This window comes from Bufo bufo, chromosome 1 (genome assembly GCF_905171765.1).
Source record: "Bufo bufo chromosome 1, aBufBuf1.1, whole genome shotgun sequence".
Classification (NCBI taxonomy): Eukaryota; Metazoa; Chordata; class Amphibia; order Anura; family Bufonidae; genus Bufo; species Bufo bufo.
In genome coordinates this window covers 582,003,807-582,028,450 of record NC_053389.1, presented here as the reverse complement: position 1 = coordinate 582,028,450, position 24,644 = coordinate 582,003,807, and the positions used below count along the sequence as shown (strand labels likewise).

The window sequence follows — 24,644 nt, the reverse complement described above, 5'->3', positions numbered from 1 at the left end:
CAAGCATAGCCGCTATCAAATGGATGCTTCTGTGCTTGGTGAGCTGTGAGGAGGCTGTGGCACTCACTGGTGCACTGAGCCTCCTCAAACAGCTGATCAGCAGGACCCCCACTGATCAGATACCAATAACCTATGCTGGGTATAGGTCAGCAATATTAAAAACCCGGAAACGCCTTTAATATGCTAATAATATTCAGATGACATCCATTTTACATATGGATACATAAAGCTTTTGGAACCTAACATAGAATAGGGTGTTTACAACATTGTCTGTAGTATTTATCTGTTAAGAGAATGGACACGAATAATGGATTCTGTAAATGTACTTAAAGGGAAGCTGTCACAATGAAAATGCAGTATAAGCTACAGGCAGCATAGAGCAGGATGAGCTGAGCAGACTGTGGGAAAGGATTCAGTATAACTTGTGTTTCAGTCATTTAAATTCCTCCTCCTTCTGGACTGTAAATCCAGGAGGTGGTCCTATCAGTGATTGACAGCCTCTCCTCTATGACTGGGTATACAGAGGTAGCTGTCAATCACTGATAGGACCGCCTCCTGGACTTCAAAGCCCAGAAGGGCAGGAATTGAAAGGAATAAATTACAAGTTTTACTGAGTCTTTTCCCATAAAACTATATATCAATCTGCTCAGCTCCTCCTGCTCTATAAAAACTTGTTTAACCTGACAGGTTCCCTTTAAATAGTTTTGATAATTAGGAATACCTCCAATCTGATCTTATGTTGTATTTTATTTGTGTATTGTGCCATGCCGCTGTAGGACCCTGTTCCCAGTGGGTTTTCTACAGGAGATGTCTTGGTTCCGTTAGCTGATGAGTATGATCCCATGTTCCCAAATGAATTTGAAAAAGTGGTTAAACGACAGAGAGAGGAAAGGCAACGTCTGCGTGAGCTGGAAAGGCAAAAAGAAATTGAAGAAAGAGAAAAGTAAGAAAATTATTTATTTAAAAATCAAATGGTTTCTCTGCTTTACCACCTCTTATTCGTTCTATTAAAAACATAATGGTTAAAAAAAAAAAAAAAAAAAAATTTCTCAATTATATTTAGACAATCTGCATGAAAAACTGTGTAACGTTGAAAATACATAGCATTAGTTATCTTGTATTGGGCCTGAGTTTACATCCTTTATTGTAACCCAGGACTGAATTTCTTCTGGTCGTCACTTGGCAATCTTGTTGTGACACAAATCTTTGAGCTACAAGGGGTTGTCCAGGAAAATCATGACAGTTGAGCTGAGTTTCAATATCATACACAACCTGTAGAAAGGTATAATGCGGTTTCTAGAAGTAAGCAGCCATGTTTTCTAATCTTGTGCAACCCCTATTAAACCAAGAGCACTGTTAGATAGCTTGTGGTCACCTGAATAAAATGTTTCGGTCCTTCCTGATCTGAGGCCCTGTTCCTGAGTTATCTCACTTTTTTTTAATCTGCAAATGAGCTGTTTGGCTCAACGAGGGCCTTTTGTTGCACCAAAGCTCTGCCCTCCCCGCCTTAATACCCATTTTTTCTGGTCACTTTTGCCTTACAAAAAGTGTAGTAGTGAGTGATCAAAAGTAGGGATCGACCGATTATCGGTTTGGCCGATATTCAGGATTTTGAACGTTATCGGCATCTATTTTGCCGATATACCGATAACGTATTGGGAACACAGAACGCGCTGCTGTCAGCGCTCTCTGTGTTCCCTCCGCAGCACAGGGGAGAAGGAAGCAGTGTCTCCTCCCCCTGTGCTGCCGCCAATGACAGAAGAGAAGACAAGAGGAGGGGAGGGGCTGTGGCCGCTGCGCCACCAATGAAGATGAGTCTTTCATTCATTCATATACAGGAGGCGGGAGCTGCAGAATCACATAGCCGGCTCCCGACCTCTATGAGCGGTAGCTGTGATCCGCGGTAGTTAACTCCTCAGGTGCCGCGGATCGCAGCTACCGCTCATAGAGTTCGGGAGCCGGCTATGTGATTCTGCAGCCAGCTCCCGCCAGCTCCTCCCCCCCAAGCCCCCCAGTATTAATCATTGGTGGCGCAGTGCGCCCCCCACCCCAATCCCGGCCAATAGTAAAAACATTGGTGGCGCAGTGTGCCCCCCCCCCCCCACCCAGTATTACTCATTGGTGGCAGTGGCCACAGGATCCCCTCTCCCCTGCTCCTCCGATCGGAGCCCCAGCTGTGTAAGCCTGGGGCTCCGATCGGTTACCATGGCAGCCAGGACGCTATTGAAGCCCTGGCTGCCATGATGAGCTCCATGCTGCTGTGTGCACAAAGCACAGAGCAGCAGGGACAGTGTGAGCTCCTATTCACCCTGATAGAGATCTATCAGGGGGAATAGGACAAGGGTTCTAGTCCCTAAGGGGGCTAAAAGTTAGTAAAAAAAAAAACACAAAAATATTAAGTATAAATGAAAAAGATTTATAAAAAAAATACACATTAACAATAAACAAAAAAATACACATTAACAATAAACATATTAATTTTCAGCAGATGTGTAGGAATTTTTTTTTTCTCAAAAATGAAAATTCCCACAATATCAGTATAAATTATCGTCTATCGGCCTGAAAGTTCACAAATTATCGGTATCGGCCCTAAAAAATCAATATCGGTCGATCCCTAATCAAAAGGTACCTCAAAATGGTAGCACTGAAAAGTCACCTCATCCTGCAAAAAATGATACCCTACATAAGACGATCGGCAAAAAAAAAAAGGGGTTTCAGTATGGGTATTTTAAAAATACTTTTATTGTGTAAAATTACAAGCATAAAATAAAACCTATACATATTAGGTAGTGCCGCGTCCATATTTACATTATCCTACCCAGTCAGGTAAATGCTCTAAAAAAAATAAGTGTCAAAACGGCCATTTTTGTCACCTTGCCTGACATAAAACATAATAGTGAGCGATCAAAAAGTACTATGTAGCCCAAAGTGGTATATATGAAAATGTCAACTCATGCGCAAAAAATGAGACCCAGACTTTCCTCAGAAAACTCAAAAAAATATATGGCTCTCAATATTTTACACAAAAACAGGATATTATTATTTTTTTAAATGCCTTGTGTAAGGCCTCATGCACACGACCGTTCCGTTTTTTGCGTCTCAAAAAACGGAAGCTGCCCGTGTGCCTTTCGTAATTTGCGGAACGGGCGGCCCATTGTAGACATGCCTATTCTTGTCCGCAAAACGGACAAGAATAGGACATGCTATATTTTTTTGGGCGGGGCCTCGGAACGGAGCAACGGATGCGGACAGCACATGGAGTGCTGTCTGCATCTTTTGCGGCCCCATTGAAGGGAATGGGCCCGCACCCGAGCCGCAAAAACTGCCCCGAAAAACGGTCATGTGCATGAGACCTAAAAGTAACAAAACGGGGGGAGTGGCCTGCACGCTGATGGCGCCGGTCGCATAGCGCTTCTGCTCCGGGCTAAGACACTAACCAGCGGCTCACAGCATCTACTCCTGACAACCTTAACCAGCGATCTGAAGCTCCGCACTGAATGCCAGCCATGGGGAAGGTCAAAAGGCGCCCTGCTCCAGCAAAACTGACCGAATTCTTCGGTAAATCAGGGCAAGCAGAGACAAGCCAGAGAGGGACTCCACCGCCAGCATGCACGCTGGTCTCTCCGGCGGGAACACCATTACCGCCTCCCCACAGCTCTGCTGATAGACGCGGGCTTGAGCGGGAAACCTATGAGTCTACCCAACTCACAGTGGACATTATGCGGTCTATGCTGGACAACCTGCGAACCTCTATGAAAGAGGACATGCTGGGACTTTTGAAAGATCTCAGGAAAGACATCCAAAGTATTGGAGAACGTACGACTCACCTAGAGGTTAAGATGGTGGAGTTCGCCACCTCTCACAACACTGTCATTGATGCCCATGAGGCTATGGAGGAAGGCCTTGCTAAAATATCAGCTAAGCTACATGACTTGGAAGACAGACATAGACGTAACAATGTCAGAATCCGAGGGATCCCAGAGTCTGTAGAGGCAGGAGAGCTTGAACCTCTCCTCCAACAGCTTATCAAAGCAGCGCTGCTTGAGTCCTCAGAAAGAGACTTGACGATTGACCGCATAGATAGAGTGCCTAAACCTAATGGACTAGACGCATCCCTACCACGATGCGTCTATGTTATCGCAAGGATCCACTTCTACACCATCAAGGAGGCATTCCTGAGGGTCTTGAGACAAAATCCAACCCCATCGGAGGTGTTTAAGGACATAGCAGTCTTCACAGATCTCTCTGCAGCAACGCTTGCTAAAAGGAAAGAGTTTGCTCCGATTACTACAGTACTAAGGCAGCAACAGATAAAGTACCGTTGGGGATTCCCAGTAAAGTTACTTGTCACCTACAATGGAGCCCTGCGGGTCCTCCACTCACCACAAGAGGCATCTCGTCGTCTACTTGAATGGGGTCTCATCACTGAAGAGTCTAAACGGGTGAAAGACAACGCACCGCGCCCAGACAAGATTCCTCCAGACTGGGACACTGCCTGATACGTGAGTCTGCCATCAGTCGGGAGTAGCTGTTTGACTGCAGTCAATAGTGTTGGTCCGTGGCAGGGAGCTTTTGTTCTCTGTCCCAACTCGGACACTCCTTGGTCATTTGACCACCAATTTTTGGTCAGGCTTGATACGCCATGATGACCTTATTGTGTTCAGCTTTTAAGTTTCTTTTCACTGTTTTTAGTTTTCTAAAAGTAACAAAACGTAAAAAAACAATATAAAATTGGTATCCCTGTAATTATACCGACCAGCAGAATAAAGATGTCATTTTTTCCTGCTCAGTGTTCGCTGCAATGGCAGAGTAGTCGCCTTTTCTTTATCCTGCTTCCCAAAAAGCTAAATAAAAAGCAATAAAAAAAAGTTGTATGTACCTGAAAATAGAACCAATCTCTGAGGAAAAAATAAAATGTATGGTCGTCAGAAAATGGCTGTACTGGTCTCCAGAGGCTGATCAATAGCAACATGGCACATGTAAACCATTCCACCAAAATCTGCCCTCCAAAAACCATATGGCACTCCTTCTCTTCTGATCCCTGCCGTGTGCCCAAACAGCAATTTACGACTACATATGGGGTGTTGCTGTGTTCAGGAAAAAATGTTTAACAAAATTTGGGGTGATTTTTCTCCTGTTACCCTTTGTAAAAATGAAAATTAGAGAGCTTATGCAACATTTTATTGAAAGAAATGAAAATTTTCATTTTCATAGCCAAGTGTTTGTATGAAACACCTGTGGCGTCAAAGTGGTCAGTACACGCCTCAAATTCCTTGAGGGGGTGTAGTTTCCAAAATGAGGCCAAATTTTGTGGGTTTCTACTGTAGGGGTACCTTAGTGTACCTTCAAATCAAACATGGTACCCAAAATCCATTCTGGCAAAATCTGCCCTTAAAAAAAACATATGGTGCTCCTTTCCTTCTGAGTCCTGCCGTGAGCACATACAGCAGTTTACGACCACATATGGGGTGTTTCTGTGAACTGCAGAATAGATGTAATAAATATTGAAGTTTGTTTTGCTGTTAACCCTTGCTGCCTTACAGGAATAAAAAATTGATTCAAATGTAAAACCTGCAAAAAATGTAAATGTTAAAATTTCACCTCCATTTCCCTTTAATTTTTTTAAAACGTAAATGGTTGAATAACTTGAGGGTGTAGTTTCTAAAAATGGGGTCATTTACGGGTGGTATCTACTATGTAAGCACCACAAAGTAATTTCAAAACTGAATTGGTCCTTTAGGCTAGTTTTACACTAGCGGCAGGGGACTCAGGCGGGTGAACAGCCTGTCTGATCCGTTCTGCTGCTAGTTCACGAGTGCCTCCAGACTGCCGCTCCATCCCAATTGACTGTAATTGGGGCGAGGCGGAGTTCCGGTGGTGGCACAGCGAGAGGCAGCATGCAGTACTTTTAGTCCGGCCGCCTCTCGCCGTGCTGCCGCTGAAACTCCGCCCCTGTCCCCATTATAGTCAATGGGGACGGAGCGGCAGTCCGGGGGCACACGTGAACTAGTGGCAGGATGGATCCGACAGACTGTTCACTCGCTGAAACAGCCTGCTGGAGTCTCCTGCCACTAATGTAAAAGTATCCTAAAATGGATTTTGTAATTTTTTTTAAAAAAATTGGGAAAATTGCTTCCAAAATTCTAACATCCTAAAAAAATGAAATAACGTTCACAAAGTGATGCAAAGATAAAGTAGACAGATGGTGAATGTTAATTAATAACTACTTTTGGGATTTTTTTTTTTTTTTTTAAATATAGGTAAAACATATCTACTTAAATTTAGCTTTACCATAAAGTACAATATATCTCGAAAATGCATTCCAAAGTTATTACCATATAAAGTGACACATGTCAGATTTGCAAAAATAGGCTTTCTCAGGAAGGTGAAAACTGGCTTGGTTTAAACATGTTTAATGCATTCCCATTCCCATACATAATTGTACTGCCAGAACTGTAAATAGTACTTCTGTACCCCATACACACTCACACTGCTTCTATACCACACACATACATGGTACTGCTATGCTGCATATATATTTAGTACTGCTATAGGACATACTTACACACCTTGCACTTACATATATATATATATACATACATACATACATACATACATACATACATATTAAAGGGGTTGTCTCACTTCAGCAAATAGCATTTATCATGTAGAGAAAGTTAATACAAGCCACTTACTAATGTAATGTGATTGTCCATATTGCCTCCTTTGCTGGCTTCATATGACGCCACATTGGATAGGGGATGCCACACAACTATAGTGGCTTCTTACCCTATGTTATAATACCCATATCGTTTACGGGTGAATACTGCTGGAGGTGTGACCTAACACCCCCCTAGGACGACTATTCCAGGATTGGATTATCCCATATAGACGTTGGACTAGCCCCATGTCCCCTGATGAGTTTTGGGCTATATAAATAAATGAAACGTGTAGGGACGTTATTTTCTTTTTCATCTCAGCACCTGTGGGTAGGTTTCTCAGCACCCTTTTGAATCAATGATGATAGGGTTCTACCTCTTTACTGTCCTCTTTAAACACTATATACTATCAAAGTAGACGATGAAGGGGTGACGTGTTCGAGGATTGAAACGTATGAAGCCCAATTCATCTAGGTGTGAGGACGAGATTTAAATGGTGTGTATGTTGGTTCTGTCTACCTTTTTACCTACACATTTATTCGGGAAGCGGTGTATATACTACTGAATACTGGTTGATTCAATATACACGTGTCCGTCATGGATTTTGTGATGCTTTTTGCCCTATTGGTGTGGCTTCATGGTTACATTATGGGCACTTTGATCTTTTAGATTAATTATTAAAAGTTATATTTTACTACTGCCCTTTTAGATTTTGGTAAAAATCATATGCACCCCAAAATAGTACCAATAAAACTAGCACCTTATCCCCTAGTTTCCAAAATGGGGTCACTTTTTGGGAGTTTCTACTGTAAGGGTGCATCAGGGGGGCTTAAATTGGGATATGGCATCTAAAAGCCAGTCCAGCGAAATCTTCCTTCCAAAAACCATATGGCGTTCCTTTTTCTTCTGCGTCCTGCCGTGTGCCCTTAGATCAGTTTACGACCACATGTGGGGTGTTTCTGTAAACCGCAGAATCAGGGTAATAAATATTGAGTTTTGTTTGGCTGTTAACCCTCGATGTGTTAGAATTTTTTTTATTAAAATGGAAAATCTGCCAAAAATGAATTTTCCTTCAATTAAAGTGAAAACTGGCCCGGGGTTGAAAGGGTTAACTTTCTCTACATGATAAACTCTATTTGCTGAAGTGAGACACCCCCCTTTTAATGGAGATCTCTGACTTCATAACAAAAAATAAGTACAGCGAGCCTTGAGTGTTTCATTGTTACATATGCCTCATATACTTTTCTACCTATTTTTCACAAAATTGTCGTTGGTCCCACTCCCTGAAACTACATATCCTATACATCTCAGTTTCCTGTCTGTCTATGCCATCGCTCTTCAAACTCCTACGTCCTGCCTTGCTCCAAACATTCCTCCAACTGTGGTTCATATCCATATCGGGGGGGGGGGCCTTGAATTTTATATTGTGGGAGTAGAGGAGGGAGGAATCGGCAATAGCGGGACCACATGACCAGTTTGCACAATGGCAAAAATGGATATAAACCCAACAGATTGCATATTAGTAAATGGCGCTACAATAATTTGCTGGGTTGAATAATATATACTTTTTAAAAGCTAGATAACCCCTCACACAGACACAAACGGATATTAACCAATTCAGGACCCTGCCATTTTTCACCCTAAGGACCAGGCCATTTTTAGCAAATCTGATGTATGTGGTGATAACTTTTTAAAACGCTTTTACTTATCCAAGCCATTCTGAGATTGTTTTCTTGTCACATATTGTACTTAATGACAGTGGTAAATTTGAGTCAAAATATTTCATTTATTTATTTTTTTAAATACCAAATTTAAATTTTTTTTTTTTTAAATTTGCAAATTTCCCAATTTTTATTTTTATAATAGATAGTAATACCTCTAAAAATAGTTATTAGGCTACGTTCACACTAGTGTTTTTGCTGGATCCGGCAGGGTTCAGCAAAAACACTTCCGTTACTGATAATACAACCGTCTGCATCCATTATGAAGGGATCCAGTTGTATTATCTTTAAGGCTACTTTCACACTATCGTTTTTCTTTTAAGGCATAGAGTTCCGTCCTAGGGGCTCTATACCGGAAAAGAACTGATCAGATATATCCCCATGCATTCTGAATGGAGAGCAATCCGTTCAGGATGCATCAGGATGTCTTCAGTTCAGTCATTTTGGCTGATCAGGCAAAAGAGAAAACCATAGCATGCTACGGTTTTATCTCCGGCGAAAAAAACTGAAGACTTGCCTGAATTTTTTTTTCCATAGGAATGTATTGGTGCATTCAAAATACTGGAATGCTCGATCCGTCCTTCCGGTCTGCGCATGCGCAGACCTTTAAAAATGAGAAAAAAATAAATACCGGATCCGTTTTGCCTGATGACACCTGAAAAACGGATCCGGTATTGCTATGCATTTTTCTGACCAGGCATTTTTTAGACTGATCAGGATCCTGATCAGTCTGAAAAATGCCTGATCAGTCAGAAAAAATGACATGCGTTTGCATACAGTTTGCCTGATCAGGCAGGCAGTTCAGGCAACGGAACTGCCTGCCGAAATCAAACAATGCAAGTGTGAAAGTACCCCAACATAGCCAAGACGGATCCGTCATGAACTCCATTGACTTGCATTGGGGGTAATGCCGGATCCGTCTTGCTCTGCATCCCAGGACGGAAAGCAAACTACAACATGTTGCGGTTTGCTCTCCGGTCTGGGAACGCAACTAAACGGAACGGAATGCATTTTGGAGCATTGTTCTGTTCAGTTCAGTTTTGTCCCCATTGACAATGAATGGGGACAAAGCAAGCGTTTTTTTACGGTATTGAGCCCCCTATGATCGATCTCAATACCGGAAAACTAAAACGCTAGTGTGAAAGTAGCCTTACTTTACATTCCCCATATGTCTACTTCATGTTTGTATCACTTTGAAAATGACATTTTATTTTTTTGGGATGTTAGAAGGCTTAGAAGTTTAAAGGCAAATCTTAAAATTTTTAAGAAAATTTCCAAAACCCAATTTTTTAAGGACCAGTTCAGTTGTGAAGTCACTTTGTGGGGCTTACATATTAGAAACCACCCATAAATCACCCCATTTTAAAAACTACACCCCTCAAGCTATTCAAAACTGATTTTACAAACTTTGTTAACTCTTAAGGTGCCCCACGAGAATTAAAGGAAAATGGGAATGAAATTTCAAAATGTTTTTCTGCAACACATCAAAATCTATTACCCTGAATCTGGAGTTTACAGAAACACCCCATATGGCTTTTGGAGAGCGGATTTTGCTGGAATGGTAATTGGGAGCTATGTCGCATATGAAGACTCCCTGCAGTGGAAACCACCAAAAAGTGTTCCCATTTTGGAAACTACACCCCTAAAGGAATCTTTCAAGGTGTGTAGTGAGCACTTTGACCTCGAAGGTGTTTCCTAGAATTAGGAAACACTTGGCAGTGAAAATGAAAAATTGCATTTTTTTCACAAAAAAGTTGCTTTACACCCACATTTTTCACTTTCCCAAAGGGTAACAGGACAAAATGCACCCCACATTTTGTTCCCCATTTCCCCCCGAATATGGCAACACCCCATATGTGCTCAAAAAGTGATGTATGGGCACACAGCAGGGCTCTATAGTCAAACAGCAAAATATGCATTTTGCTGACCTGAATTGGCAGACATTGATTTTAGGTGCCATGTCGCATTTAAAAGATTCCTGAGGTCCCTAGAAATTTAAAAACCCCAAGAAGTGACCCCATTTTGGGAAGAGCACCCCCGTACGAACATTTTAAGTGGTGGAAAGGGTACTTTTCAGCAAACGGGTGTCTCACAGAAGACAAACACTTGTGAAAGCATTTCAAAGCACACATTTGTAAAAATGAAAAATTACTAGCAGACCCCAATTTTTCACTTTCACAATGGGTAAAGGAGAAAATGCACTCCAGTAGGGATCGACCGATTATCGGTTTGGCCGATATTATCGGCCGATATTGAGGATTTTGAACGTTATCGGTATCGGCATCTATTTTGCCGATATACCGATAACGTATGGGGAACACAGATCGCGCTGCTCTCAGCGCTCTCTGTGTTCCCTCCGCAGCACAGGGGAGAAGGAAGCAGTGTCTCCTCCCCCTGTGCTGCTGCTGCCGCCAATGAGGGGATAGAACATAGGGGGAGGGGCTGTGGCCGCTGCGCCACCAATGAAGATAAGCCTCTCATTCATTCATATACAGGAGGCGGGAGCTGGCTGCAGAATCACATAGCCGGCTCCCGACCTCTATGAGCAATAGCTGCGGTCCGCGGTAGTTAACTCCTCAGGTGCCGCGGATCGCAGCTACCGCTGATAGAAGTCGGGAGCCGGCTATGTGATTCTGCAGCCAGCTCCCGCCTCCTGTATATGAATGATCGAGAGACTTATCTTCATTGGTGGCGCAGTGCGCCCCCCCAAGTCCCCCAGTATTAATCATTGGTGGCGCAGTGCGCCCCCCACCCCCATCCCAATCCCGGCCAATAGTAAAAACATTGGTGGCGCAGTGCGTCCCCCCCCCCACCCAGTATTAATCATTGGTGGCAGTGGCCACAGGATCCCCTCTCCCCTGCTCCTCCGATCGGAGCCCCAGCTGTGTAAGCCTGGGGCTCCGATCGGTTACCATGGCAGCCAGGACGCTATTGAAGCCCTGGCTGCCATGTTCAGCTCCATGCTGCTGTGTGCACTATGCACAGAGCAGCAGGGACAGTGTGAGATCCTATTCACTCTGATAGAGATCTATCAGGGTGAATAGGACAAAGGTTCTAGTCCCTAAGGGGGTTAAAAGTTAGTAAAAAAAAAACCACAAAAATATTAAGTATAAATGAAAAAGATTTATAAAAAAAAAATACACATTAACAATAAACCAAAAAAATACACATTAACAATAAACATATTAATTTTCAGCAGATTTGTGTAGGAATTTTTTTTTTTCTCAAAAATGAAAATTCCCAGAATATCGGTATAAATTATCGGCTATCGGCCTGAAAGTTCACAAATTATCGGTATCGGCCCTAAAAAATCAATATCGGTCGATCCCTACACTCCAGTATGTGTTCCCTATTTTCTCCCCATTCAGGAAACACCCCATATGTGCTTGTAGCCTGCTGTATGGGCGCACAGCAGGCAAACGGCAAAATATGGATTTTGCAGGCCTGAATAAACAGACATGGATTTTAGCTGCCATGTTGCATTAAATAAATTCCTGATGTCCCCAGAAATTAAAAACCCCAAGAAGTGACCCCATTTTGGAAAGCGCACCTCTGTACAAACATTTTAAGGGGTGGAAAGGGCACTTTTGACCTTACAGGTGTTTCACAGAAATTAATATGTATTGTTTGGTAAAAAGTGGATATGTAAGCTATGTGGACTAAATCAGAGCTATAAGGTGGTAAAACTACAGGGTACATCATGGATGAAATTAAATTAATACTCCATGGATTGATGGTAGATTCTGAAACACTCCTGCATGCACAGGCCAGGTATTTCAGGGCAGGTTTCGCTGTGGTAAATGGTGTATTTCCTTATTCCCCTTTTGGAACACACTCTGCATCTTTTTTGGGTCTTTCCCTTCCTTGCTGTCTGGGGGACTTGACCTAGAAAATGTTTCCCTGGTACAACAGAGGCACCATGACTTCCTGAAGTACTGGGACCCTCCCCGGCCTGGCTTTGAAAAATGTAGGACCTTGATAACCACCTCTTGGAACTGAAGGAAAGTTCCTGTGTGGCCTGCAGATTGAAATAGCACATACGCATTGCACATTGCCATCTGTACAATGTGTACGGCCAACTTTTTGTACCACATTTTTGTTTTTGGTGTGGCGCTGTAGAGCTTCAGAAGTTGATCTGAAAAATCCACCCCCCCCATGTGCCTGTTGTAGTCCAGGATACAAACTGGTTTGGGGACAGTGATTGTGGTACCTCATACAGGAGCAGGGGAGCTGGTGTTAGTGTGAATGGTGGTCAGTACAAGGATGTCCCTCTTGTCCTTGTACTTAACCGCCAGCATGTTCTCATGGAGGAGAGCCCTACCTTCACCCATTCTCAGTGGTTGTCCTACCAGGGATCAAGGGAGGCCTCTCTGATTTTTGCGCACTGTGCCGCAAGCCACAATACCTCTGGCAGTTAAGGACATGAATAGGGGTATGCTGGTATAAATTATACACATAGAGGTAGTAACCCATATACAGCAGTGGGTACAGTAAGTCCCACACAATCTTTCCCACTAACTCCTAGGATGGGGGGGGGGGGCATTCTGGGGGTTCTAACTGGGAATCTTTCCCTTCGTAAATGCGGAACTTGTGGGTGTACCTGGAGCTACTCTCACAAAGTTTGTATATCTTTATGCCATACCTTGCTCGTTTGCTAGGCAGGTACTGGCGGAATCTAATCCTCCCTTTGAAAAGTAATAGGGACTCCTCTACACTGACCTTTTTATCTGGGTTGTTCACCTCAGCAAACTTGGTGTTAAAGTGGTCAATGACAGGCCTAACTTTGAACAGACGGTCAAATGTTTGGTCGTTTTGGGGTAGGCATTGTGCATTGTCATTGCAGTGTAGGAATGTCCTAATAGACTCAAATCGCTTCCGGGTCATGATGTTACTGTAAATTGGAGTCTGGTAGAAAATGTCTGAACTCCAATATTGCCTAACGTTTGGCTTCTTTACAACGCCCATATGCAGAAATAGTCACCAAAACTTCATCATCTCTGCTGCACTTTCTGGGGTGCAACCTAGGGGTCTAACGTATGCCGATTTAGTGTTCTGATCAATGAATTGTTGGGTGTATAAATTGGTTTGGGCCACCATTAAATTTACAAATTCTTCAGAGAAGAAGATTTTGAAAAAAATCTAGTTCAGTGAAGCCCACACAGTCTATCTGTATTCCAGAGCTGCCCTCAAAATCTGGAATTTGGGGATGATAATCGTCAGAGGGGGGGGTCCATATGGGCTCACTCTGGGGGGCTGCATCAGCTGTTGTTCTGGGGCGCCTTCTAGAGCAGGGGTGTCAAACTCAAATTCATCGGGGGCCGCATCAGCAGTTTGGTCACCCTCAAAGGGCCGGTTGTATCTGTAGGACTATGTGTCCACTCTTTATTATCATAAATTATTGTCACTGCATTCAATTATTACTGTTTTTTGTAATAATGTAAGTAATAACTAGCTCTGAAAGCAGAAACATAGTCAGAATAATGGCAAGTAGATATTCAAATGTACAATTATTGTACAATTTATTGAAAAATGATTTTTGGTAACAGACAGTAATTATATTTTTTTTTTAAACATCTGTGGATGACGGACACTGTTATGGGGGGATCTGTGGATGACGGACACTGTTATGGGGGGATCTGTGGATGACGGACACTGTTATGGGGGGATCTGTGGATGACGGACACTGTTATGGGGGGATCTGTGGATGACGGACACTGTTATGGGGGGATCTGTGGATGACGGACACTGTTATGGGGGGATCTGTGGATGACGGACACTGTTATGGGGGGATCTGTGGATGACGGACACTGTTATGGGGGGATCTGTGGATGACGGACACTGTTATGGGGGGATCTGTGGATGACGGACACTGTTATGGGGGGATCTGTGGATGACGGACACTGTTATGGGGGGATCTGTGGATGACGGACACTGTTATGGGGGGATCTGTGGATGACGGACACTGTTATGGGGGGATCTGTGGATGACGGACACTGTTATGGGGGGATCTGTGGATGACGGACACTGTTATGGGGGGATCTGTGGATGACGGACACTGTTATGGGGGGATCTGTGGATGACGGACACTGTTATGGGGGGATCTGTGGATGACGGACACTGTTATGGGGGGATCTGTGGATGACAGACACTGTTATGGGGGGATCTGTGGATGACGGACACTGTTACAGGGAGGGGGATCTGTGGCTGGCAGTGTTATATATGTGCCATCCACAGACCCCCCACCCCATAACAGTGCCATCCACAGACCCCCCACCCCTTAACTGTGCCATCCAAAGATTCTGTGTAAAGCCGCCACCCCAACCCCCCCCCCCCCCCCCCCCAGTATACAAATATAAAATGTATTATTGAATTAAAAGTTATTAAACATGCCCCCCTCACTCCTAATTGTACCGTATATCCTAATTGCTTGTGTATAATGCCGGCAGGCAGGACGGGCGGCCGGCGCGTCACTCACTGACGTCACTTGCCTGCACCGCCTGCTTCATTCATAAAGGAGGCGGTGCAGGCACGTGACATCAGGGAGTTACGCTGCCGCCCGCCCGGCCTGCCTGCATTCTACACAAGCAATTAGGATATACGGTACAATTATTTCCTGTGTAGAACGGCTGGCGCCGCTAGAGGGCAGGCGTTCTCTGGCTTGTAGGCTGCCGCGCATGCGCTGAAGAGGCGGCGGCTACGCGGGCCACATGACGAGGTCTGGTGGGCCGGATTTGGCCCGCGGGCCTTGTGTTTGACACCCGCGTTCTAGAGGGTACCTCATCAGTGGATGATGAGTGGGGAGAGGAGTACAGTAAAGTGGCATGCTCTTCTCCCTCACTAGCAGTCTCAGTATCGGAGGCAAGCATGGCTTATGCCTCTTCAGCTGAGTATACTCGTTGGGACGGACGGGGCATTTTTATTTTATTGGGGTGTAAGGTGTGAAATGTGTAAACCTTTATTTAGTGTGAGGGGTGTGTATGTAGTGTTTTCACACGTGAAGGGGCTTGTAATAAATTTGAATTATGAAGAAAAGGGGTAGAGAAAAAAAGTTTTACAAAGAATTGCAGGACGCATGCACGCACACAGATATTATGTGGTGCAAAAATCGACACTAACACTACTATATATATATATATATATATATATATATATATATATATATATATATATTTATTATATTATATTATATTACACAAAAAAAAAATCTGCACAGTAAGGGAAGGGACAGTGATGGAGGGTGGTTTAGGGATCTGGAACAGCTGCAAATGAAAATAAAAGCACCACCGAGAAGCACAGAACCTCTCTGTATGCAGTCACCAGCTAGAATGGCTGCATTCAGGGAGGTTCAGCCCTTTCCTGTGCAGCTATAGCGCTGCCATTGGCTGGAGCATTTTTCCAGCCAATCTCTGCGCTGGAAGGGGACGCCAAACACTGGAGACCCCTTCCTGACCTCGGAGGAGACCGGTGCTGACTAGTTCAGCTCCGGTCACCTCCCCATGAACCCTCACCGCCCCACAGCTTCCTTCTGCTTCCGGTGCTGCGTTGTGCCGGTCTTCATTGACCGGCCAATCGCAGCGCTTGGAGCTGCAGGGAGTTGGAAATACACCATGCTGCCCTTACCCAGCATGGATGCCTGACGGTTAGAGCACCTTGGTGCCCCGATTCACCCGCGATCCTGCTTCAGCACCCGGTGGATTCCTTAAGTCACGTCCAGGTGCGCCGTACATGTTCGGTGCGGGGCCTTAAGGGGTTAAATACACTGGACATGTTGTAAATACACATACTATATGGGCAGAAATACTGGGACACCTGCACATTAGTTTTTAAAGCATGCTATTCTAAATCTATAGGCATTAATGTGGAGTCGGCCTCCTTTTGCAGCTAAAACAGCTTCCACTCTTCTAAGAAGGCCTTCTACAATTTGGAGTGTGTCTGTGGGAACTTTTGCCCATTCATTTAGAAGAGCATTTATGAGGTTTGGCACTGATGCCGGACGAGAGGTCCTGGCTCAGTCTCCTTTCTACTTCATCCTAGAGGGTTCTATGTAGATCAGTCAGGTTCTTCCACACCAAACTCACCCAACCATGCCTTTATGGACTTTGCTTTGTGCACTGGGCACAGGCATTCTTTAACAGAAAAAGGCCTTCCTCAAACTGTCCCCACAAAGTTGGGAGCATGCAATTATCCAAAATGTCTTGGTATGCTGAAGCATTATGATTTCCAGTCAGTGGAACTAAGAGGCGTAGGCAAAACCCGAAAAACAATCCTGTGACATTATGCCTCCTCTATCAAACTTTACAGCTGTCACAATGCAGGGTGGCAGGTAGCGTTCTCCAAACCCAGACTCATCCACCAGCCTGTTAGATGGAGAAGTGGGATTTGTCACTACACAGAACACATTCCCACTGCTCCAGAGTCCAGCGCGCTTTCACCACTCCATCTGATGCTTAGCATTGTGCTTGGGGATGTAAGGCTTGAATGTGGAAATCAATGCCGTGAAGCTCCTGGTGCACAGTTTGTGCTGATGTTAATGGCAGAGGAGGTTTGAAACTCCGCAGTTATTGAATCAGCAGAGCATTGGCGACTTTTATGCCCTTTGTGCCTCAGCACTCGGTCACCCCGCTCTGTAAGTTTACATGGTCCGCCACTTTGCAGCTGAGTTCCTGTGCTTCCTAGACACTTCTACTTTACCACTCACAGTGGATGGGGGAATATCTAGGAGGGAAGGAATTTCATGAACTGACTTGTTGCAGCGGTGGCCTCCTATTACAGTACCGTGCTGGAATTAAGAGTACTTTACTTACCGATCCTGCACATCCTCCCCCTCACTCATACGTCTGTTGCTACCTATATGAATTTACAGCAGTAAGACATTCTGGATTTTGTAACTTTCTGCCGTGTAAGGGCTCATGTACACAACTGTATTTTTATTGTCCGCATCTGATCTGCATTTTTTTGTGGGTCGGACCCATTCATTTCAGCGGGGCCTCAAAAGAGCAGACAGCTCACTGTGTGCTGTCCACATCTGTATGTCAGTTCCAGCCAAAAAAATAGAACATGTCGTGTTGACCATCTAGACGGGGCGGGGGGGATCATTACTGTCATAGAACATTATTATCCAGCTGTGAACATGAGTACTTTTAATATTCATTTGGGTCTGTGGAACATCTAGTCAGTAAAACTTCTGGATTATGCTGGTTATTAATAAAGCAGCATTTAATCTTCTCAGTGATTTAATACTTTTAATCTTTCTGATAGTGTGACCATCAGTATAAGCTGGGAGGTCATTTATCCTCTGCTTAATATGCATTCGGTCTCCTTCAGCAGTGCTGTGGAAACTGCCAGGCTCCAATGTGATACGTGAAGATCACAATTTACTTTCTCTGGACCTAGCACCAATAACTTTATTGCGTCCTGCTTAACTCCTACTTATCTACTCTGCTCATCCGCAGCAAGCTTTGAAAGGGTTGGGATTCCTCGGGCTCAGTCCTTGGTCTTGGGCAAACAGCAGTTTTGGCGTTCAGTACCATCTCTATGCTGACGGTACTCAATGAAATACTTCTTCCCCTGACATCATCCTGCATTACTACAATACACCAGTGAATGTCCTCTTTCTACTGACCTATCTAAATCTGATGTCATGGCATGTAAATAGCATGCCGCTGCTTTGGGGCTATGTTCAACTGATTATTTTTCGCCTTCTTCGTCAAAAGCTCCAATTTATCCTAAATGCAGAAGCCAGAATTATACTATACTATATACTATGCTATACTAATGTATCTAGCAATTTTGCACTTTCTGCACTGGTTTTTTAATTAAAATTTTTAATTTTCTTGTTTTGTTTCCATTTTAAGAAGGACAACCCTCTTACACACTGCTCTCCATATTGATGCACTAATGTTCCCTCATCTCTGCAACCTTAGCCAGTCAGCCAATAATCTAAGAACAACCTAAGAACAATTTTGCCATAAAAACACTAAGCCCATTTGAGCAGGGTTCTCACTCCACATAAAGACTATGAACACACTTGTGGGACCCTTTTTATTGTTCTATTGAACTATGCTCAGGCCATTAGTACATTTAGGGGGTAGATTTGTCAAGACTGGCGCTTTCTGTAACAGTTATGATATCCCCTAAGTTGCTGAAGGATGTGCCTAGTTTGACAAGGCGTACGCCTCGAAAATCACAGAAGATACAAAATATTCTACACGATCTGATAACTGAATATGCAAATGTACATGGCAACATTTATAAAGAAAAAAATCATGGAAAATAATGCAATAATACACAATAGGTTGAAACATAATATATGGACTCTCACTCTAATGATAAAATCCGAGACTCTCAGCCAATATATTTTGATCAAAACAAATCTGTGCCGCCTACCAGCGCCAAGGTGGTCTGTCAGGCAGGTCCTACGCTAAACCTACCTATGCCGTTGGGCATCTACATTCAGGAGAGCAGGCCCTCCATATATAGTGTGTATCTCCTAGTTAGGGTACTTTCACACTAGCGTTTTTATTTTCCGGCTCTGAGTTCCGTCCTAGGGGCTCAAATCCGGAAAAGAACTTATCAGTTTTATCCTAATGCATTCTGAATGGAGAGAAATCCGTTCAGGATGCATCAGGATGTTTCAGTTCAGTCTTTTTGACTGATCAGGCTTTTCAGAAAAACGTAGTATGTTGTATATTTATCTCCAGCCAAAAATCTGGAACACTTTGACTGAACGCCGGATCCGGCCTTTTTCCCATTGACTTGCATTAACGCCGGATCCGGCGCTGTGTGTTCAGTCAAACCGGATCTGGCTTTTGCATGTTAAACCCAAAAAATGTGAAAAAAAAGTTAAAGTCCATAAATGGCGGATCCGTTTTTTCCAATGCATTTTTTTTTTCATTGTGATCAAAATCCTGATCAGGATTCAAATGTAATCTGTTTTCACACGTTTTTTCCGGATCCGGCGGGCAGTTCCGGTGTCTGAATTGAACGCCGGATTAAAACAACGCTAGCGTGAAAGAAGCCTTACCTCTGTGTGCATCCAGCAAACGATGAGAGGAGGAGCACACACAGCAATATGTACCACCTAAGCAAGGCGGCCTGTGGGTTAGGTGGGGCAATAGTGTACAAAAATGCTGCTCCCCAGATAATAGGAGAGCATTCACACTTGGAGGTGCTACCCCTTCAAGAATATAAATTGGGTGCATCCTCTACAGTCCGTGCGCCTAACCAGAAATCCGCGATCGCTCAGAAAACTGGCGTAAATGAAGATATATTTGTCACTGTATCTGGTCACGCCCCCTTCAACGCCCTTTTTTAGAAAAGTGCTGAGGATGATGACAAAGGGGAGATGTGACAGTTTTTTTTTTTTTTTTTTTTAAAGAAAGTCGCTCTTTTCAGCCGGAAAGAAAATTATAAATCTCCCCCTTTAGTGTTTATTAAACATTTTCAACAATTTGGGGGGAATTTATCCAGACCATTGCTTTCTGCGCCTGTCTTGATATCCCCTGCGATGCTGGAGGATGCACCTAATTTCTGATGAGGAGCACGTCTCTTCATAAATAAGGCTCATTCTCCTGCAGTCTGTGCACCCAATCAGAAATGTACGATAGCTCAGAGCTGCCATAGATTTCTGGCTTCATTTACGCGTACATGAAGATACATTTGTCGCAGTGGCTGGCCATGCGCCCTTCCCCGCCCCTGACTGCTGACTGCTATGTAAATGATGATTATTAATCTAAAATGGCTTCGGTTTTGTGTTTCAGGCGAAGAAAGGACCGGCATGAGGCCAGTGGGTTTTCCCGTAGACCTGATCCTGAATCTGATGAGGAGGAAGATTTTGACAGAGAGCGTCGTAAGAGAGGTCAGTTGCTGTAAGACGACGAAACGTTTGAGAAAACTCTAGTGACGTTTCAGGCCCTGATTTAATGCATGTTAGTTACTTGGATAAAGTGAAGGGATACTAAAACTACAATGTACTGTATCTGCATTTACTATGTAGGCAACTACATGAAGTACTCCGAAAAGTGCTCGTGTTACCCAGACTACCTCAGGTTCACTGAAGATATTGATGCAAACTTCACCAGTCTTTATTTGGGTCCATTTGCTTGAATGAAAGTTGGTTTTGTCCAATGTGAGAATCCCCACTGAAGAATAATTCTGCTGTGTATGAACATGGCCCTTATCTCACTTGCCTCCAATTTAAAGAACCTTCATAAACCTTTAAATTATTTGCATGTGCATACATTCAGATAGATTTTTCTGAATGGAGCTGACTGAATGTGTGCCATAAGCAAATGCTGAAAGCCTAGGATCAGGATTAAGAGATTTAATATTTACGTGACAAACTAATCTGTATTACAAGGTTACAAGACTGGAGCTGATGCCTCGTTCTAGGCCAAATTCTCGAATTCAAGGGCAGACATTCCAAGTAAAGGCTAAACGCCCTCCTTTCCCATTTTTACATATAAAATATATAAAGAAAAAAAAAAAAATTAGGTATTGCCGCGTCCAAAAATGTCTAAACTATTAAAATATTGCTAAAAATTTCCTGTGCACTGATCGCCGTATTGAAAAAAAAAAAAAAAAAACACGATTTGCTGTTTTTTTGTTACGTTTTACCCCCAAGTAATCCCTCAGTGGTGGCCGTGCTTGTACACTACAGAAAAAAGCACCAGCCTGTGTGAGCTCTCGCTATCCCGGCCAACAGAAAGGCCGGCACTTTTTCCTATAGTGGGCAAGCACGACCGCCACGACCGAGCAGTATATAATGTATCAAGCCAGCAAAGGAGGTAATATGGATAATAGCAATACATTTGTAAGTGCCTTGTATTAACTTTCTGTACATAAATGCCATTTGCTGAGGTGACAGAGCCCGTTTAAGGGGGTCATTTATTAAGAACAGCCTTTACATAACTTTGGCGTATCCAGAGCCGGTCTAAATGTAAGCCAGCTTTGTTGCTTTCTTACACTTAGACCATTTTCTTTGCCTAAAACAGGTGTAGAAAATGATGAATTAGAGGGGCCTGCCAGCCCGTCCCCGTCCACTATTTTAGACTTGGTGTAAGCGGGGAAAAGTTGCAGATTGCAGCGCAAATAACTGTTGATATACTCCTAATATAGTCATATTTCTGGATAGTAAATGACCCCCTAAAATTGTAAATGGCTCTGTTCTGTCAAATGTTAAACTACTGAAAACAGAAATTTAGTTTTTAACACTGTAGACATGAATCCCTTTAAAAAAAAAAAGAATGATTTCCATATTCTAAGTGTAAAATCAAAAACTATACAAATGTATTATATAAACCAGATGGTATTTTACTTTAAAATTGTATTAGGGTTAAAACCAGTTGGGCCGAACATAGTGGATGGATCAAACGTAGCCGCAGGATTCTTGCCATAGGGGCTCATGCACACGGCTGTTGCTCGACTGTTCCGTGCATTGGGGACCGCAATTTGCGGCCCCCAATGCACGAGCAACATGCGTGCGGATTCCGCAGACAGATCCATCCGCACAGCAAAAAAATGTTTTGTGGGGTTCTGTGCCTCCGTTCCAAACAGGACCTTCTGGATTGCAGGCCGCAAGACAGGCACAGCCGGGCCACGTGCATGAGCCCTAAGGGACAGGATCCTGAAAACTAGTAGCTACCATATAATATGTTGGCCAAACAGGGGCTGTTGCAGGTATTGGGTTTGGCTGGTTAGGTGCGTGGCACAATATGCCAATTATCGCTGTTGTGGCCTGCAATCTCCTGAAAATGCCCCTTTATGTAATTCACATACAAAAGAGGCCACATGGGGCCAATACGTGACCACTATATACATTTTACCTAATATTTAAAGTTACAATTACCTTTTACCCTTGCATCTTGAAACTACATATGAAGAGTACCTCGTGGTGCAGAAGGTGACCAGTAGTTGGATCCAAAGAACTGAAAAGAGGAGAGAAAAACGGTCATGAGGCGTTCCTGGAGTGACAGAAGAATTCCCCCCTCCCCTCCTCCTACCCCTTCTAGTTCCAAACCCACTTTTCCAACCGCTCTCCTGCCGTACAAATGGAAGACCCTTCTGCCATTTGCTTTTCTTTCTTTTCCACATCATCTAATACCAATGATATGTCATCAGGAATGGATGTCGTGCTAACATTAGCACCCTGACTGCGCCTCACCTACTTGCCCATACATCCTGCATACTGCCACACTAAAGTCCCCCAGTGACTGTATGAAATATTCCCACATTGCTGAGTATAGCATTTTCCCTCCACCACTGCCTGATGCCTGTCTGCTGCTTCTTTTGTGAACTTGTGCACTACCAGTGTATTTCTGACAGGTAGTCTCCCAAGTAGCAGATGGTAGTCTCCCACTGCTTCCACCATGCTGTCTTTCGGGCATGCTTTCACCCTGCTGTTTTACATCACGCTGCCACCCTCGCACCCTGATGATGACGACGATGCCCACTCTTCACCCGGCTCCCACGTGCGATCAGCTACATTATCATCTGCAAATGTTATCTCACCTGTTTCTTGCACACGTCCCTGAAGGAGTCCACAGTGGACCTCTCCTCCAAGTCTGTGCTGGCCTGTAACTGCTGACTGTCCCTAGGTCATCGTCGCTGAAAAGCAGAGAAGAGACGGCGGCAAACATTACTCAGCTAACAGTCGGATCAGCAAAAGGAAGAGGCAGGTTCAGGACAGGTTGAGTGCATAGAGGCAGTTCCTGGGCCATGCCAACAAAGTGTGGTGTCAGAGGAACCCACCGGTTTGCTGGCTGTGTATCTGTTGTAACTTAAGATGATTGTGAAGAGCGAGTCAACTATTCCAATACAGCTGGATTGTTGGTCACAGCACAACTGCTAGATGAGAGATGCACCTCTGGCCTGTTGCCACGGCTGCTGCTACTTGTGCTGACTACAGCATAATATTTACCACTGCCTGTTCCTTAGGAGAGCCCAGACAACTGACTGTTGGCTGTGGTGTATGACAACTGTATGGCTAACAGAAGGCATTTGCTATTATAAATTCCATTCCACTTTGTACATGTACAGGGCAAAATATTTAACTGTGGCCTAATACTGACGCTATGTAACACAACAGTTAACAGAAGGCATTTGCTATAATCAGTTTCTCTCCACTGCACACATGTACAGGGCAAAAAATTACAGTCTTGGAATAAGGGCACAACGTAACCGTATCACTAAAATAAGGGATTAACTCTGAATGTGAGTGCTCTAGAATGTTATGCACACGGCGATTACACTCAACCTGCTGTTTCCCTACGCTCTACCTACAGTCTCAAAAAACTCTCCCTACAATCTCCCTGCACTCTCCCTCTCCAATAATATTTTTTTTAAAACCGTTTTCAGCAACACTGGCTTGAGCGCTTGCCATGTCTCCTTCTGCTCAGCTCACAGTGAAATGGTGACAACCGCGTGGGATGAGCGTTTTATAGGGCTGTGCCATCAAAGAGGATGGCTGTCTGACTGAATTTGCTTGCAAAATGGTGCGAGTTTCACTGAACGCATCCGGACCTAATCCGTCACGCTCGTGTGAAAGATGCCTAAGAAACACCATTTTGGAGACTCCTTTGGTCTCAGGCAATAACCATTAGAGTTCAGGCCCATACAGTAATTTTAACACATGCATAGTCATTGAACAGTGTAAATAAATTCAATTTTCTCTATTATTCTCTACCTTTTAATGTAAATGTAATTTAATCACTGATATGTGCCTAAAATGGCACCTAAAACTCTTGTCTTTACCCATTTACATGTTTTTCTTTGTTTTTAAGTCTATAATTTTATTGCCATTATATATGTCAAACTTGCTTTGTCTTTGTATCTTGACAGTCATGGGAGGAGCAGCTATTGCACCACCGACATCACTGGTTGAGAAGGATCGGGAATGTAAGTGTTGCTATGACTTTGTGATTGCATTTTACCACTAGAGGGAGTCTTGGTACAATGTTGCTCAAGTATTTGTGAGCATAAAGATGTCTGTCTGTAGCACAATGTAACTTTCTTGTAATCCTTATATGATAGTATGTATTGTGTTGGTAGTAGTTGTAGTTTGCTTGGAACACAGTATATTTTTAACATTGTACACAAAGTTCCAATTTGAAGTCATATCTATCTCCTTGGTAGAAAAATTTGACTTCCCTCATTGTGGGATGTGTTAGTAGCTGTCATTATATATAAGAGTGCACACACAAATCTACACAGAAGAAACACAGCCTAAAAATCCTTAATTCCAAATTTTTTATAATTGGGCACCATA

The 24,644-nt window shown here is 43.6% G+C and overlaps 1 protein-coding gene across 1 annotated transcript in view; it reads left to right on the top strand.

Moving 5' to 3' along the window:
* Positions 1-24,644, top strand: part of RBM17 (RNA binding motif protein 17) — a 42,234-nt gene that overhangs the window by 6,765 nt on the left and 10,825 nt on the right. Inside the window, exons 4-6 of the mRNA XM_040413332.1 lie at positions 777-943; positions 20,140-20,237; positions 24,218-24,274. Coding sequence (XP_040269266.1) covers positions 777-943; positions 20,140-20,237; positions 24,218-24,274 — 322 coding nt within the window. The remainder of the gene's footprint in view (positions 1-776; positions 944-20,139; positions 20,238-24,217; positions 24,275-24,644) is intronic.